This window comes from Engystomops pustulosus, chromosome 5, assembly GCF_040894005.1.
Source record: "Engystomops pustulosus chromosome 5, aEngPut4.maternal, whole genome shotgun sequence".
NCBI lineage: Eukaryota > Metazoa > Chordata > Amphibia > Anura > Leptodactylidae > Engystomops > Engystomops pustulosus.
In genome coordinates this window covers 171422528-171439534 of record NC_092415.1, presented here as the reverse complement: position 1 = coordinate 171439534, position 17007 = coordinate 171422528, and the positions used below count along the sequence as shown (strand labels likewise).

The following is a 17007-nucleotide window of genomic DNA, read 5'->3' as shown; positions in this document are numbered from 1 at the left end:
TTATATCTAGGGACAAATATATTTCCATACATTTTACAAATTGAGCTGTGAAGAAAATACAGGTATTCTAGGATTTTTTAAATTTATTAACCATGTAGGTAATTAACATCTAATAGGAGCAGTGTTTCAAGAAACACTTGGGAACCAATGTTGTGGCTTCTTTGAGGTCTATCAAGAACAGCGCTGTTCATTGCCATACTGGTTGTGCTTGGTATTGCAGATCAAACTTTAACTTGAATGGTAGCAAACAAATGAGTCATGGGACTGATGGATGCGTCCACACTTGATGTGTTGTGACTACTCCAAACTGATGATCAGTGGGGGTGGTACCATTCTGATATTGTATGCGTTTTGTACATTATGACAACTCACCAATGGAACTTTGACAAGGGCAGCCACATCTTGAAAAAAATTCTGTTTGGGTAACCAAACCTGAACTAACCACTAACTTAGTTGCTAGGGGTGTCAATTTGCCTAATTGGCAGCTGCCAATCGGTTGGTCGGGTGGCCAAACTCAAAAACAAACGAGGGGTCCACTTATCTCTACTCCTTAAGCATCATAAAAAGCTGATTGATGGGGGCTCAGCCAAGTTGACATTTAATGGCAAACTTCTAGCTTCATTTCGGCATAGACCATAAATTGCGGTTCCGTATCGCTCAACCCTACTCACCAAGTAATCATAATACACTCAGACCAGCAGATTTAGTACAGGCCCCAGATACAATATATAATATGCGATACAATATGTGATGACATTGTCAGTTGTACCACAGTTATGATTCGGCTCAGTTGCATTGGATTTCAGTAATCAGTATTCAAAACATTAGAGGGAATCCTGCAATGACTCATACAAGAGTGAACATGGCTATTCTGTGCAGTGTATGATCCTTTGAGCAGTATATGATCAATGTATGATCCTTTGCATAAGACTTGTAAAATATTCCCATCTCTTCAGTCTACAACACGTTTAAAGTCTATTTATTATTTAAGAAATCAATATATAGAATAGTATTTTCAAAAACAAAAAAACAAAATTCTAAGAAAGAAAACCTACCAGTTTTTCTTAAAGGAAAATCGTCCTTGCTATCTTGAGCCCCTGGTAAAGGATATTTGTAAGATGGTGAGGTCCCACTTAGTGGTGGAGAGCTTTGATCCAGTGACGTGTGATGTGCTGCCCTGAAACACAGAGAACAAAATGTATCAAGTGGTGTTTAGCCATCTACCACCTAGAACTCTACTACTTTTTAACATATTCTCATAAAGCAGGTTTAGCCGTTTTGCAGTTAAATTGTGTATTCTCAAAAATAAATATTGACAATATTGAGTGGAATCTGTCAAGGCTTGTATTTTCCTAATTTTAAGACCAGATGTTTATTTTTTTATGATGTCTTTATTAAAGATGAGTGAATCATCCAAGATTCGATTTGTAGACTCTTTCCAGATTCGTTCAAAAAATTCAGTACGGGCATTAGTATATAACCCCCTCTAGTCCTATAAAACACAGATTTTTAATAGAAAGCTCCTAATTTTTTTGTTACGAGTGCTCAAAAGCATCTGAAAAGAAAAGATTCAACTCTGTGCTTGAAAATTTGTTTACCATATCTACAAGCCATTGAATATATTGGCTTATCGCTAATCCTTCTAAGGAGACCATAGAATACAAGGAGTATACTCTATTTTTCTAACCACAGTATTTCCATTCCACATTCCCATCTGTAGACAGCACTGTTTCAAAATGGTTGCATCTTTTCAGTACAGTTTATGAAACTGGTTTATCTAAGTTAGAGGCTTTTGACTAAGGTCAGAGAGTAAGAGTTTTCCTTTGACAGACTTTGACAGTCAAGGCTGCCTTGCAGTCCTGCTGAGACTTATAGCCATTGATGCTCCACTATAGGATTCTGGGAAATATGTAAGTTTTCCTACTTGGGACAAGGAAAACCACACCTCAAATTGAAACAGTGCTATACAGTTGGGAATCAGTTCCTTTAGGAATAGATATACTGGTTTGGCTTTAATTCCACATCATTTCATTAGGCTTAGGGTACATTCGCACGCAGTATACCCGCCGTGCTCAAGGTGAGGAGGAGGTGACCCCTCCTCCCTCCATAGGAAACAGGGGCGCATGGCCTCACACTCGCAAAAAGCTAGAGCATGCTCTAGCTTTTTGTGGTGTACGGTGCAGATCAATTCCACACATGTATGGCACCGGGCAGCCAATTCCGTCTATGGGGACGTATATGCGTCCCCATGTACGTCCCCATGAATGGCCGCGTAAATGAGCCCTTTCTGAAAGTCATGCTTGATGTTAAGGGGACTGCCTTACAAGGTAACAAAAGAGGCACGGTTTTCCTTGTCCCATCTAGGAAAACATATTTACATATTTCCCAGTATCCCCTGGTGGAGCATTAAGCTATAAGCCTCCACACGACTGCATGGCGGCCTTAAATGGCAAACTCCCCATAAGGATAACTCTTATGTCCTGACCCCATAGCTTAGGACAGCAGAGGAGGAAAGTCTGAAGAGATTTTTAATAAGATTGTGGGCAATGGAGGATAACTAATTTACATTTATTTTACCTGGGAGCATTGCCTGATTTCTTAAGGAGAAACAGCACTAATAATGGACTATATGTTTATTTCAGAAACAAGTAATGTTTGATACAAACCAACGCTCTACATTGTTTAGTTTTATGGAACACGCACAAATCAAGTGGTATAGCTAGAACTGTTACAAGATGGATTCTAACAAGTCACTGTAGAAGACTATGGTTGAATATTTGGCCCAAGATCAGAACAGTTAAATGTGGACTACAAAGACCAGGACTTAAAGTCTGTCTAGTAAAATAATGTGGGTAAATGGTTAACCGAAAAGGCAGTGTTATCGCAGTGTGGGGTACCGAAAAATTACCTCTATGTAAGAAAAGGTTAGTGGATGGTGTAGTGTTACATTCAATACATCATGATCCTACAGAAACCTTGTATTTTTTACATGAAATGTTAATATCCTACATTTTTCATAACTAAAAACCTAACTAAAACATTAACAGAACCTCAACAATACCTGTAAATAAATCTCAAGTTCTTTGCAAAAATAAGACATTGAAATAGGATGACATACGTGTACCAAAGCTTGGGGTGGCGGCCCATGGAATGATTGGTTCCGTTTGTAAAAGTATCTTTTGTTGCAGATTTGCTCAGGAGGAATTCCTGAAGTTTCAGCTTTACCTCGGTGCTGGCCACAGCTCCTACAAACCGCAAAACAAAAAAAGAAAAAAAACAAATTGCCAATGTTAAACTGATAGGAGCAAGAGACCTCTCTAGTCATAACTTGAGCCAGAAATCGAAAACTATAAATACATATTAATGGTACTGCATATCCCCAGGGTGGAGAAGGGGTTAAATGTGATTTAGGAAGTGTGACTTCATTTTGCTTGTTTCTAGGTAACAGCTTCACGCAGTATACTCTCCGCGAGGAGGAAACTCCTATAAAAGTGACAATTTAATTTAGCTTCCCACACTATTTGTTTACCCATAGGGTAGTTGTGAAATGACTTACTGCCAGCATTTCAAATTAATATTGTGGCTCTGAAGACATAAAATACACTGAGTATGCTGTTGGAAAATGGATTAAATGCTCTCCCTTAAGGTCAATTAAAGCTCAGTTTGTACTTATTGAGTGCTAAATGAAAAACCTGCTGCACCTACATGGTGGAAGGAGAGCACAAAACTCTGAAAATCAAGCAAACATTCTAACTAAGTGATGGTCAGTGTCAGGAAAATGGTGCCGGGACCAGCTCCTTTACATTATGGTGTATCTTGCCTATACTGGCATTAAAGGGGTTGTCCTGCCATAACAAATCTTCCATCAGGTTTTCCCCTATCCACAGGAAAGGGGAAAACTTGCTGATTGGTGGGGGTACAAGTGGTGGAATCCCAACGGATCACAAAAATGGTTGCTGCCAGTCCATTGGTTGATGTGAATGATGCCCTATTCAACTCTGAGGAGCAGTACTAGGCTACTCATATCAGTGCCATAGACAGTAAAAGGAGCAGAAGGGTGCATAGCCAACCTTCCGCTCCATTTATCTGCAGTACAACAGACCCCCATTCTTGTGATCAGTGGGGGTTCTTCTAGGTTCTACCACTGGTACCACCCTATATATATATATATATATATATATATATATATATATATATAGGGGAATACTTGATGTGACTGAACAACCACTTTAAACCCTTCCCTATATGTGGCGTACAATTACAGCGCACATTGTGAATGGGTGTATAGGGTGGGTTCAGAGGAAAAGCTGAGTTTTTACTGTAATATGCTGTTTTTCCTGGCACCAATCATGGCTGTGAAGTATTTAAATGCCTCGGGCAAAGCTGCCCAAGGCAATACAATAGTATTGCAGCATATGGCAGAAGCAATCAGACCTCTTAGGGTAAAAGTACCATAGTGGGGCTGAAAAAGTGTAAAATAAATGTAAAAAAAAGTTTCAAAAAGTAATAAAAACCTTAAAGGGATCCTGTCACAAGGTTTTACCCCATTAAACTATTCACCCCTCAGGTAGAGTATGAAATGATCTTTCTAGAATCTCCTCTTTGATGTGAAATTTCATCCATTTATCTATAAAAAAAAATTTCCTCTAAAGTCAGTTAAATATGACCTTTCTCTCCTCATTTTTACATGACATGAGTTATATTTAGTGTTGGCTGGGGTAGTGTCACTTCTATCTTTGGTTCTATGGCACCTAGAAACATGCAACGGGGCCATATTAAAGAAACAAATGTCATCTTTCAAATTCCATCAGGCAAGTTCTTTGAGCTACAGTACTGGATATACAGGCAGTTAAAAAATTGGTGGGAACTGAATGTGCATCTTATATCTTTATCTGCAGCTTATATTTCCACCTATGTGGTTAACTGCCTGTTTCTCTGGTTCCGTGGAGCACAAAGCCATAAGTCTAAAATTTTAGATTCTTATCTTTAATATGAAACCAGTAGCATGTTTCCAGGTGTTATAAAACAGAAGATAGGAACCGAAAGGAACCTAATTGAAAGTACCCCTTCAACTGCTAAACTCATCTCATGTGAAAATGAGATGACTTTGGGGGAAATAAAAGAGTGAATTCTAGAAAGGACATTTCATTCCCTACATGAGGGTGCTGGTAGTTTAGTGGGTTTAAACTGGTGACAGGTTCTCTTTGAGTGAAAATTCCCCCATTTCCAAAGAACTTATATAAAAATGCATTAAAGATTATGCAAATGAGCCTGAGGGCTTCATTAACACCTATGGAGCTTGGAGTCCTTTAGGATCATTTACATAATTTTAAAAAGCTTTTTTGTAGAAAAACAAGGTCATAAGAAGCTAAAAGAAGAGCATATCCTGCCAGGGGGTGCACACATCTCCCACCTTGGTGTACAATCCTTCATCCTGGTGGTAGATGTCCTACAAAAACAGAGCCCACAAGAAAATGGCGCAAATGTTTATGTCAATTTCAGAGCATTTGGAATTTTTTCCTCACTTCCCAATTTTATATTTCGATCGATTCAGCATTTTGGGACATGGGGATAAATGTTCACATTTAAGTTATTTATTTTTATTTTCGTTCTACCTAAAGGGGGCTGATTTAGAATTTTAGTTTCCTTAAATTTGCTACTTTTTAATCTTTTTTTTCAGGCTTCTTAGGGTACTGCAAATCCTGGGGGTCTGATTGCTCATACAATGTAATGCAATATTAAATAATGAATAGAGATGAGCGAACATGCTCGTCCGAGCTTGATGCTCGGTCGAGCATTAGGGTACTCGAAACTGCTCGTTACTCGGACGAATACTTCGCCCGCTCGAGAAAATGGCAGCTCCCGCCGTTTTGCTTTTTGGCGGCCAGAAACAGAGCCAATCACAAGCCAGGAGACTCTGCACTCCACCCAGCATGACGTGGTACCCTTACACGTCGATAGCAGTGGTTGGCTGGCCAGATCAGGTGACCCTGGGATAGACTAGCCGCTGGCCGCGCTGCTCGGATCATTCTGTCTCTGGATGCCGCTAGGGAGAGAGCTGCTGCTGGTCAGGGAAAGCGTTAGGGTGTTCTATTAGCTTACTGTTAGGCAGGAGTGATTCTCAAAGAACCCAACAGCCCTTCTTAGGGCTACAATAACGTTCTACTTTTTTTATTTTAATTTGCATCTTTTACCATTTTGTGAGGAATTAGCAGGGGGACTTGCTACCGTTGTGTTTAGCTCTTAGTGGCACACATATCCATAGCAAAGACCGAAGTGGGAAAATTCAGTAGGGGTTGGATTTCTATTAGGCAATAACTCAGTGTCATCTCATCTGGCATAGTAGTGTGCTTCCTTTGATACTTGGCTAGAAAATAGCCATAGGAGAATACAAACAGCTTCTTGAAGCCTACAGTAGCGTTCTATATATTTGATTTCTGGTTGATCTGCTGGTGGCTTTAGTTTCTGCAGTGCATGTACTTGCCAATTCTGAGCAATTTGTAGTGAGACTTGCGACCGCTGTGTTCTGCGCTTAGTGGCGCACATATCCATAGCAAAGGCTGAAGTGGGAAAATTCAGTAGGGGTTGGATTTCTATTAGGCACTAACTCAGTGTCATCTCATCTGGCATAGTAGTGTGCTTCCTTTGATACTTGGCTAGAAAATAGCCATAGGAGAATACAAACAGCTTCTTGAAGCCTACAGTAGCGTTCTATATATTTGATTTCTGGTTGATCTGCTGGTGGCTTTAGTTTCTGCAGTGCATGTACTTGCCAATTCTGAGCAATTTGTAGTGAGACTTGCGACCGCTGTGTTCTGCGCTTAGTGGCGCACATATCCATAGCAAAGGCTGAAGTGGGAAAATTCAGTAGGGGTTGGATTTCTATTAGGCACTAACTCAGTGTCATCTCATCTGGCATAGTAGTGTGCTTCCTTTGATACTTGGCTAGAAAATAGCCATAGCAATAGGATAGGATTGTTTGGTTCTAAAAACTCAAAAAAAAAAAAAAAACACAAAAAAAAAACAAAAAACACAAAAAAACACAAAAAAAACAAAAAAAAGTAAAAAAAAAAAAAAAGTTATAACTCTCATTTTAAAAATGTTTAACCCCAGGGCTAGGGGTAGAGGACGAGGGCGGGGACGTGGGCGTCCAACTACTGCAGGGGTCAGAGGCCGTGGTCCTGGGCGGGGTGAGACACCACCTGCTGATGAGGGAGCAGGGGAACGCCGCAGAGCTACACTCCCTAGGTTCATGTCTGAAGTTACTGGGACTCGTGGTAGAGCACTGTTGAGGCCAGAACAGTGCGAACAGGTGATGTCGTGGATTGCTGACAATGCTTCGAGCAATTTGTCCACCACCAGTCAGTCTTCCACGCAGTCCACCCATGTCACCGAAATCCCCACTCCTCCAGCTCCTGCACCTCAGCCTCCTCCCCCCCAGTCTGCCCCCTCCCAGGAAAATTTGCCATTTGAACCGGCATACTCTGAGGAACTGTTTTCTGGACCCTTCCCACAGTCACAAACCACTTGTCCGGTTGCTGCTGAGCAATTTTCCGATGCCCAGGTTTTCCACCAGTCACAGTCTGTGGGTGATGATGACCTTCTTGACGTAGTGGAAGTGTGTAAAGAGGTGTCCGACGATGAGGAGACACGGTTGTCAGACAGTGGGGAAGTTGTTGTCAGGGCAGGAAGTCCGAGGGGGGAGCAGACTGAGGGATCGGAGGATGATGAGGTGACAGACCCAAGCTGGGTTGAGAGGCCGGGTGAACACAGTGCTTCTGAGACGGAGGAGAGTCCTCGACCTGAACAGGTTGGAAGAGGCAGTGGTGGGGCCAGACGGATAGGCAGGGCCAGAGCTGGTGCATCAGCGCCACTGTCAACTAGTGAAGCTCCCGTGGTGAGGGCTCTTGCGGCGAGGGCTAGATCTTCAGAAGTGTGGAGGTTCTTTAAGGAAACACCGGATGACCGACGGACTGTGGTGTGCAACATTTGCCAAACCAGGCTCAGCAGGGGTTCCACCACTACTAGCTTAACTACCACCAGTATGCGCAGGCATATGAATGCTAAGCACCCCACTCAGTGGCAACAAGCCCGTTCACCTCCGGCCGTGCACACCACTGCTCCTTCCCCTGTGTCAGCTGCTAGTCAGCCCCCTGCCCAGGACCCTGGCCCAAAAACCCCATCGTCGCCTCCACGATCCTCCACAGCATCCACCAGCGTTCAGCTCTCCATACCCCAGACGCTGGAGCGGAAACGCAAATATAGTGCAACCCACCCGCACGCCCAAGCCCTTAATGTGCACATCTCCAGATTGCTTAGCCTGGAGATGCTGCCCTATAGGCTAGTAGAGACCGAGGCCTTTCGCAACCTCATGGCGGCGGCCGCCCCTCGGTATTCGGTCCCCAGCCGCCACTACTTTTCCCGATGTGCCGTCCCAGCCCTGCACCAGCACGTGTCAGACAACATCATCCGTGCCCTGACCAACGCCGTTTCTGACAAGGTCCACCTGACCACGGACACGTGGACGAGTGCTGCCGGGCAGGGCCACTATATATCGCTGACGGCACATTGGGTTAACTTGGTGGAGGCTGGGACCGAGACTGACCCTGGGGCTGCTCATATACTGCCGACGCCGAGGATTGCGGGGCCTACCTCGGTCCAGGTGTTTCAGGCCTACTATGCCTCCTCCTCCTCCCACCCCTCCTCCACCTCCTCCTCCGAACTACCATCCGTGGGCACGGCGCCATCAGTCGGTAGCTCTAGGCACAGCAGCAGTGCCGTCGCTAAGCGACAGCAGGCGGTGCTCAAACTGCTGAGCCTAGGCGACAAAAGGCACACCGCCCAAGAGCTATTACAGGGCATCACGGCGCAGACTGATCTGTGGCTGGCACCGCTGAACCTCAAGCCGGGAATGGTTGTGTGTGACAACGGCCGTAACCTGGTGGCGGCTCTGCAACTCGGCAGACTGACACATGTGCCATGCCTGGCCCATGTGTTAAATCTGATAGTGCAGCGTTTCCTCAAGACATACCCCAATCTGTCTGATTTGCTCACGAAGGTGCGCCGCATCTGTGCGCATTTCAGGAAGTCCAGCCCAGATGCTGCCACTCTCAGGGCAGCGCAGCGCCGCCTCCAACTGCCCGCTCACCGACTGTTGTGCGACGTGCCCACGAGGTGGAATTCAACACTGACCATGTTATCCAGAGTTTACCAGCAGCGCAGAGCGATTGTAGACTGCCAGATGTCAACTTCCACCAGAACTGGTAGTCAGGTCAGTCAGCTTCCTCAAGTCTACAATGAGGAGTGGACGTGGATGTCTGATATCTGTCAGGTGCTGAGTAACTTTGAGGAGTCAACACAGATGGTCAGTGGCGATGCCGCCATCATCAGCCTCACCATCCCGCTGCTTGGCCTGTTGAAAAACTCTCTGGTCAGCATGAAGTCGGAAGCTTTGCGCTCGTCACAAGAGACGGGGGAAGAATATTCCCTTGTTGATAGCCAAAGCACCCTCAGGTCTGTTTCTCAGCGCATATCGGAGGAGGTGGAGGTGGAGGAGGATGAGGAGGAAGAGGAGGAGAATGTTGGCGAGACACAAGAGGGGACCATTGTTGAGTCCTTCACTGTTCAGCGTGTATGGGCAGAAGAAGAGGAGTTGGAGGAGTTGGAGGAGGAGGAAATGGACAGTCAGGCCAGTGAGGGGAGTGAATTCTTACGCGTTGGTACTCTGGCGCATATGGCAGATTTCATGCTAGGCTGCCTATCCCGTGACCCTCGCGTTCAAAGAATTTATTCCAGCACCGATTACTGGGTGTTCACTCTCCTGGACCCACGGTACAAGCAAAATCTTGCCACTCTCATCCCTGCAGAGGAAAGGAGTGTGAGAATGCATGAATACCAGCAGGCCCTGGTGCACAAGCTGAAACAGTATTTCCCTTCTGACAGCGCTAGCGGCAGAGTGCGTAGTTCTGCGGGACAAGTAGCGAGGGAGAGTAGGCGAGCAGGCAGCTTGTCCAGCACTGGCAAGGGTACGCTTTACAAGGCTTTTGCCAGCTTTATGTCACCCCAGCAAGACACTGTCACCTGTCCCCAGTCTCGGCAGAGTAGGGCTGATCTTTACAGAAAGATGGTGAGGGAGTACGTAGCTGACCATACCATCGTCCTAAATGATCACACAGCTCCCTACAACTACTGGGTTTCAAAGCTGGACATGTGGCACGAACTGGCGCTGTACGCCTTGGAGGTTCTTGCCTGCCCTGCCGCTAGCGTCTTGTCCGAGCGGGTTTTCAGTGCAGCTGGTGGCATCATCACCGATAAGCGTACACGCCTGTCGACTGACAGCGCTGACAGGCTGACGCTTATTAAAATGAATAAAGGCTGGATTTCTCAGAATTTCCAATCTCCACCAGGTGAAGGAAGCTCAACCTGAATAATTGATCCACTCCTCCTCCTCCTCCTCATTTTCCTCCTTCTCCTCCTCTTTGTACAGTAAAGCAGAGGAAAATGGCTATTTTTTGACAGGGCCCACTGGCTCTTGCTATACTTCATGCATTTAATTTTTCTGGAGGGCCACCTACCCGGTCCTCTGTTTGAAACAATTTTTGTGAGTGCCACATACAGGCACTCAATCTATTCCATTTTTCTGGAGGGCCACCTACCCGGTCCTCTGGTTTGAACAATTTTTGGGACTGCCACATACAGGCACTCAATCTATTCCATTTTACTGGAGGGCCACCTACCTGCTCCTCTGGTTTGAAGAATTTTTGGGACTGCCACATACAGGCACTCAATCTATTCCATTTTACTGCAGGGCCACCTACCTGCTCCTCTGGTTTGAAACATTTTTGGGACTGCCACATACAGGCACTCAATCTATTCCATTTTACTGGAGGGCCACCTACCTGCTCCTCTGGTTTGAAAAATTTTTGGGACTGCCACATACAGGCACTCAATCTATTCCATTTTACTGGAGGGCCACCTACCTGCTCCTCTGGTTTGAAGAATTTTTGGGACTGCCACATACAGGCACTCAATCTATTCCATTTTACTGGAGGGCCACCTACCTGCTCCTCTGGTTTGAAGAATTTTTGGGACTGCCACATACAGGCACTCAATCTATTCCATTTTACTGGAGGGCCACCTACCTGCTCCTCTGGTTTGAACAATTTTTGGGACTGCCACATACAGGCACTCAATCTATTCCATTTTACTGGAGGGCCACCTACCTGCTCCTCTGGTTTGAAGAATTTTTGGGACTGCCACATACAGGCACTCAATCTATTCCATTTTACTGGAGGGCCACCTACCTGCTCCTCTGGTTTGAAAAATGTTTGGGACTGCCACATACAGGCACTATCCAAATTAAATTGTCTCCATAGCAGCCTCCACACGTTGTCTCCATTGCTACCTCCAAAAGTCGTCCATATAGCTGCCTCCATACATCGTCCCTTTATCAAACGAGGTGTGTCAGGCAGAAATTTGGGTTGTTTTCATGGATTCCACATCAAAGTTGTTAACTTTGTCGCCACCCTGCTGTGTTATCCACAAAATATACTGGCAAACTTTTACCATTTAGGGATATTATTTCAGCGCTTCTTGCGCATCTGTTTACATTCCCCTCACCCGGCATATCCTAAACTTATAAGAACGCTACTACACTTGATCTTATACAAAAGGTTCTTAGAAGTGCTGTTTGGGGAGTAGCCTAGAGACAGGGGCTTGGATTGGCGAAAGCTCGCCTGGCAGCGGAACGCCAGCTCCATGCGCATCATGCGCTTCTTGCGCATCTGTTTACATTCCCCTAACCCGCCATATCCCAAACTTATAAGAACGCTACTACACTTAACTTGGTGCAGGCTGGGACCGAGTCTGACCCTGGGGCTGGTCATATACTGCCGACGCAGAGAATTGCGGGGCCTACCTCGGTCCAGGTCTCAAAGGCCTACTATACCTCCTCCCACCCCTCCTCCACCTCCTCCTCCTCCGAATTACCATCCGTGGGCATGGCGCCATCAGTCGGTAGCTCTAGGCACAGCAGCAGTGCCGTCGCTAAGCGACAGCAGGCGGTGCTGAAACTGCTGAGCCTAGGCGATAAAAGGCACACCGCCCAAGAGCTATTACAGGGCATTCCACATCAAAGTTGTTAACTTTGTCGCCACCCTGCTGTGTAAGCCACAAAATATACTTGCAAACTTTTACCATTTAGGGATATTATTTCAGCGCTTCTTGCGCATCTGTTTACATTCCCCTCACCCGCCATATCCTAAACTTATAAGAACGCTACTACACTTGATCTTATACAAAAGTGCTGTTTGGGGAGTAGCCTAGAGACAGGGGCTTGGATTTGCGAAAGCTCGCCTGGCAGCGGAGCGCCAGCTCCATGCGCATCATGCGCTTCTTGCGCATCTGTTTACATTCCCCTCACCCGGCATATCCTAAACTTATAAGAACGCTACTACACTTGATCTTATACAAAAGTGCTGTTTGGGGAGTAGCCTAGAGACAGGGGCTTGGATTGGCGAAAGCTCGTCTGGCAGCGGAGCGCCAGCTCCATGCCAAGATCCAACTAACATAGTTTTAACTGCAGCACCTTTAATCTACTACTAGTTCACTGCCTCCATACATGGTCCCCTTATCAAACGAGCTGTGTCAGGCAGAATTTTGGGTTGTTTTCATGGCTTCCATGTTAACTTTGTCGCCACCCTGCTGTGTAATCCACAAAATATACTGGCAAACTTTTATCATGTACCGATATTATTTGAGCACTTCTTGCTCACCTCCTTTGGTTCCTCTCTGCCACCCATTGGTTTGAAGCCTGAGTCCATTTAGGGTATGTCGCCATGACACTCTCTAGCCTGCTGCCGCTGCCTCTGCATGCCGTCCCCTATAGTGTCAGGGTCAATTATTGCATGTTTTAGATACTATCTAGCTTCATTCTGTCACTCTGTCATGGCCATGCTGTTGCCCATAATTTTGGCATAATGGTGCGTTTAAGCAGCCTCAGAGGCATCCATGCATGCTGCCCCTGCTGTTTCCTGTCCATTTCCGTGGTGTTTCCATCCTTTTCTGAGGTTCCCAGGTGTTTGGCCAAGCTTCCCTGTGCAGAGCCTTGGTCCCCTTGAAAAATGCTCGAGTCTCCCATTGACTTCAATGGGGTTCGTTATTCGAGACGAGCACTCGAGCATCGGGAAAAGTTCGTCTCGAATAACGAGTACCCGAGCATTTTAGTGTTCGCTCATCTCTAATAATGAATCTAAGCAAAAAAAAACAAGCCCTTATACTGCTATGTAAATGGAAAAATAAAAAAGTTATGGATTTTTGAAGGCGGGGAGAAAAAAAAAACGGACACACAAAAACAAAAAAGGGCCTGTTGTTAAGGGGTTAAAGAAAGATCCCCCATCCCAATGTGCCTGTAATGCACACACTACATGGAAACAAACAGTAGTACTTATAATAAGTAGTTTACTTAAAAATGTGTCTCATCCTCTTTGGCAGGGAGAAGAAACTTGTGGAACAAAATTCACAGACAATTTTTTAAATGGCTTTTCCCCATTTTTACAGTTATAACAAGGCTACAGGTTTAGAAAACCTTAAAATAATAATACAGATCTCGCTGGGTCCTCATGTATGTAGCAATTGCCTCCAGCCGTCAGATAACATCACGTACATTGCGATGTATCACATGCTGCTCTCATCTGCCTCATGCAATTTACTAACACGTCAATGCAGGGTTAATCAATCTTATATTTCGATCAATTCAGCATTTTGGGACATGGCGATACCTAACATGTTTATATTTACGTTATTTATTTTTATTTTCGTTCTACATAAAGGGGGTTGATTTGGAATTTTAGTTTCCTTAAATTTGCTTCTTTTTTATCTTTTTTTTTAGGCTTTTTAGAGTACTGCAATCCTGGCTTTCTGATTGCTCATACAATGTACTGCAATACTACTGCACTGCATTATGTTGGCACTTTCTTCTGGATCTGATATTAAAACCTGCTGACCTGCATGGGATCCTCAGTAAAGGTCCTGGCTCTCATAGCAACTTCTGCCATCATATTGCCGCCAACAAATTCACATTTAAGTGCCGTAATCGTATTTGACTTTGGCACTTAAACTGTAAACAACCACAGTGGCAACACTGGTCTCGGTTGTTATAGATGGGTGTTTGCTGCAGGATGCATGAAACATCATGTATGGAGAGGGATCAGCTGATTGAATTTACATTTTTTTGACTGAAAAGGAAGCTTGGACAGGGGCGTAACTAGGAGATGCTGGGCCCCACAGCAGATTTCTGAATGGGGCCCCCCTTCCCCTTTAAAAAATATACATATTTGTATACACACACATATGAGTGGCAATCACAAACATTTATACACTCATATATACACACATTAATATATAGATATGCAGCATATACACACCATATAAATACATCCAGAATAAACATAAATACATAAAGTAGCATATACACCAATGCTGCATATACATATCACGTATACACAACCAATACCCCAGATGCTGAGGCCCCCTCACACTGCAGACCCCATTGCGGCTGCTATGGCTGCTCCCCCTGTAGTTATGCCCCTAATCTAGGAACACAATATACCATCTCCTGAAAGACTAAACTATCCATACATAGCAAAGTCTCTGACATTTAATGACATCTGCTTGTGCTTGGAGCCGGAGCAATACTGCACTGGTGGGGTCTGAGAATATTCAGTATTTACAGTGAATAATTTAGTGATTTACAGCATTAGATGAGATGAGGCAGAATATCAGACAGTATATGACTTATAGTATTGATCATATAACAGAACATTACACATAATACAGAATTTTTAGCTATTTTAACTCTTTTGTTTAGTATATAACAGCATGAATGATGTTCTTAAGAAACAAGATAAGAATGGTTCATCTTCAAGGAAAACTGCATGTATTTGTCTCCCTCTAGTGAGCAGGCGCACACAACACCGGCTGCTCAAAAATAGTCTCACATCTTTTTGGTTCTTCATTGAAACATCCGGCAGATATTTGTTCACCTCTAAAAATGTTCAAGGTTGCAGAAAAAAAAAGGATAGACATGTTTGTTGTGTCTAAAGAAACCAGTACATCCTACTCAAGAACATCTAAAAATACAAGAGATGTGAGGAAACAGTAGGACAGGAGCCTAAGGAAGTGTCCAATGGAGCTAAAATTGTCTACATTTTCTTATTTGAGCCAATAATAACAAGTAATAGATCTAAACAACAAGTGCATATATAGAAAATATAACGATTGGAAAAAACCTTCTCCTTCTATCATGTTGGGGGTCATTTACTAAGGGCACGAATCGCTATTTTTCGTCAGGTTTCCCGAATATTAACGATTTATGCAGTTTTTCCCTGAATTACCCCGGGGTTTTGGCGCACGTGATCGGATTGTGGCGCATCGGCGCCGACATGCATGCTACGGAAATTCGGGGGGGGGGGGGGAGAAGGGGGCGCCGTTGCACTTATCTGCACCCACGAAGGTGAACTCCGGCGAACTCCGGTGGACTTCAGCGCAACAGGAACACCTGGTGGACATCAGGCACACTACCTTAGTGAATCGCCGGAAGACCCGAATCCTCGACACGCCACTGGATCGCGACAGGACCGGGTAAGTAAATCTGCCCCGTTGTGTCTATAAAGTTTCTTAGAAATACCCATCATGCCTCGGTTTGGAGCCCATAACCTGCTAAGTGCTCTTCTGAGGATTAAGGCTCTGAATTTGTGGTCCTGTGTATTTTTTTCTAAGCACCCACTTCTATAGACATGTCCAACTCTTTTGTGTTTTATAAAAGGTTTTAGCACCTCGTTCATTTTTTTTATTTTGTGTAGCTGGCTACACAAAGGGATTTAGGGGCGCATTTAATGCAAATGATGATGAGTGGCAGAAATTGGGTTGTTATTGGAAGGAAGTTTTAGCTCTGGTTCTTTAGATACATGGCATAAACCTACCGCCTTCCCCCATATTGTGCGTTCTAGGCCTCCTGGTCTTGAATACTGCACCTTAACATGGTCTAAGGTAAAGATGTATGTGTTCTATGCCTACACATTAAATGCTGTTGCCTCAGGGGGGGCAGTGTGCAATGGGTAAGGGTGGGTTTTCGGAGGTTTATATTTTTGTAAAATTCTAAATTCCAAAATAAATGACTTGATTTATATTAAAAAAAAAACACAACTTATCACACAACTTTTCTACTAATTGATGCTGACCCTTCCCTTCTAGTCTATGTTTTTGCTATAGCAATGACTTGTCTACATCATGATTTGTGACTACTGGCCACAGTGATGACCTCATTGGTGTCAGAACATCATCAGTACAGCTGGTGATAGGTGGCTGTGGTCACATGTCATGACTGGAACATCAGGGAAGTGATGAGGTGAACATTTACCTTTTATTTTACACCATTGTATGCTGTTTTTTAAAGCATGGTGTTATAAAACCCTTTTACAGGACATATATCACCAGATTACTGTAATAATTACACTGTTTGTTCGGTTGATGATGATGGGACCATTTTTAAGACGTTTAAGCGCCCGAGCGCTGTTTTATGACACTGATAAACACTGATTAAAGATGCAAAGTGAAACAGGGGTGCAAAACCCAAGGGTAGTCAGGTGGTAAATCCCAGGCTCAAGTATTGTGCCGAAACGCGTTGCTGTGCTATCTTGTTTTAATAAACATTTTTTTTATCTATTTGAACAATAAACCCGAGCATCTAAGATGTTTTGTGAGCTGGGATTTACCTCCTGACTACCCTTGGGTCTTGCACCTCACTTTTCACTGTGATCCCGTGCTACAGGAATGAGAACTCTTTGCTACCTTGGAGGACGCCAGCTAACTACTGTTGTTATATATGCATATTCCTCATGTAATAAGGTGAGAAGCCATCTTATTCAATTCATACCATGCACTAACCTACCTACTACACTAGCACTTTGTGCTCTTCTGTTTTTTTTTTCTCTCCCTAAAACTGGAGGG

The 17007-nt window shown here is 44.3% G+C and overlaps 1 protein-coding gene across 3 annotated transcripts in view; it reads right to left on the bottom strand.

Moving 5' to 3' along the window:
* HDAC9 (histone deacetylase 9) overlaps nt 1-17007 on the bottom strand; it is a 344873-nt gene that overhangs the window by 65854 nt on the left and 262012 nt on the right. For all 3 annotated transcript variants that reach the window (XM_072153802.1, XM_072153804.1, XM_072153803.1), the window contains 2 exons: nt 3119-3245; nt 1056-1177 (listed from right to left, as the gene is read on the bottom strand). In XM_072153802.1, coding sequence (XP_072009903.1) covers nt 1056-1177; nt 3119-3245 — 249 coding nt within the window. The remainder of the gene's footprint in view (nt 1-1055; nt 1178-3118; nt 3246-17007) is intronic.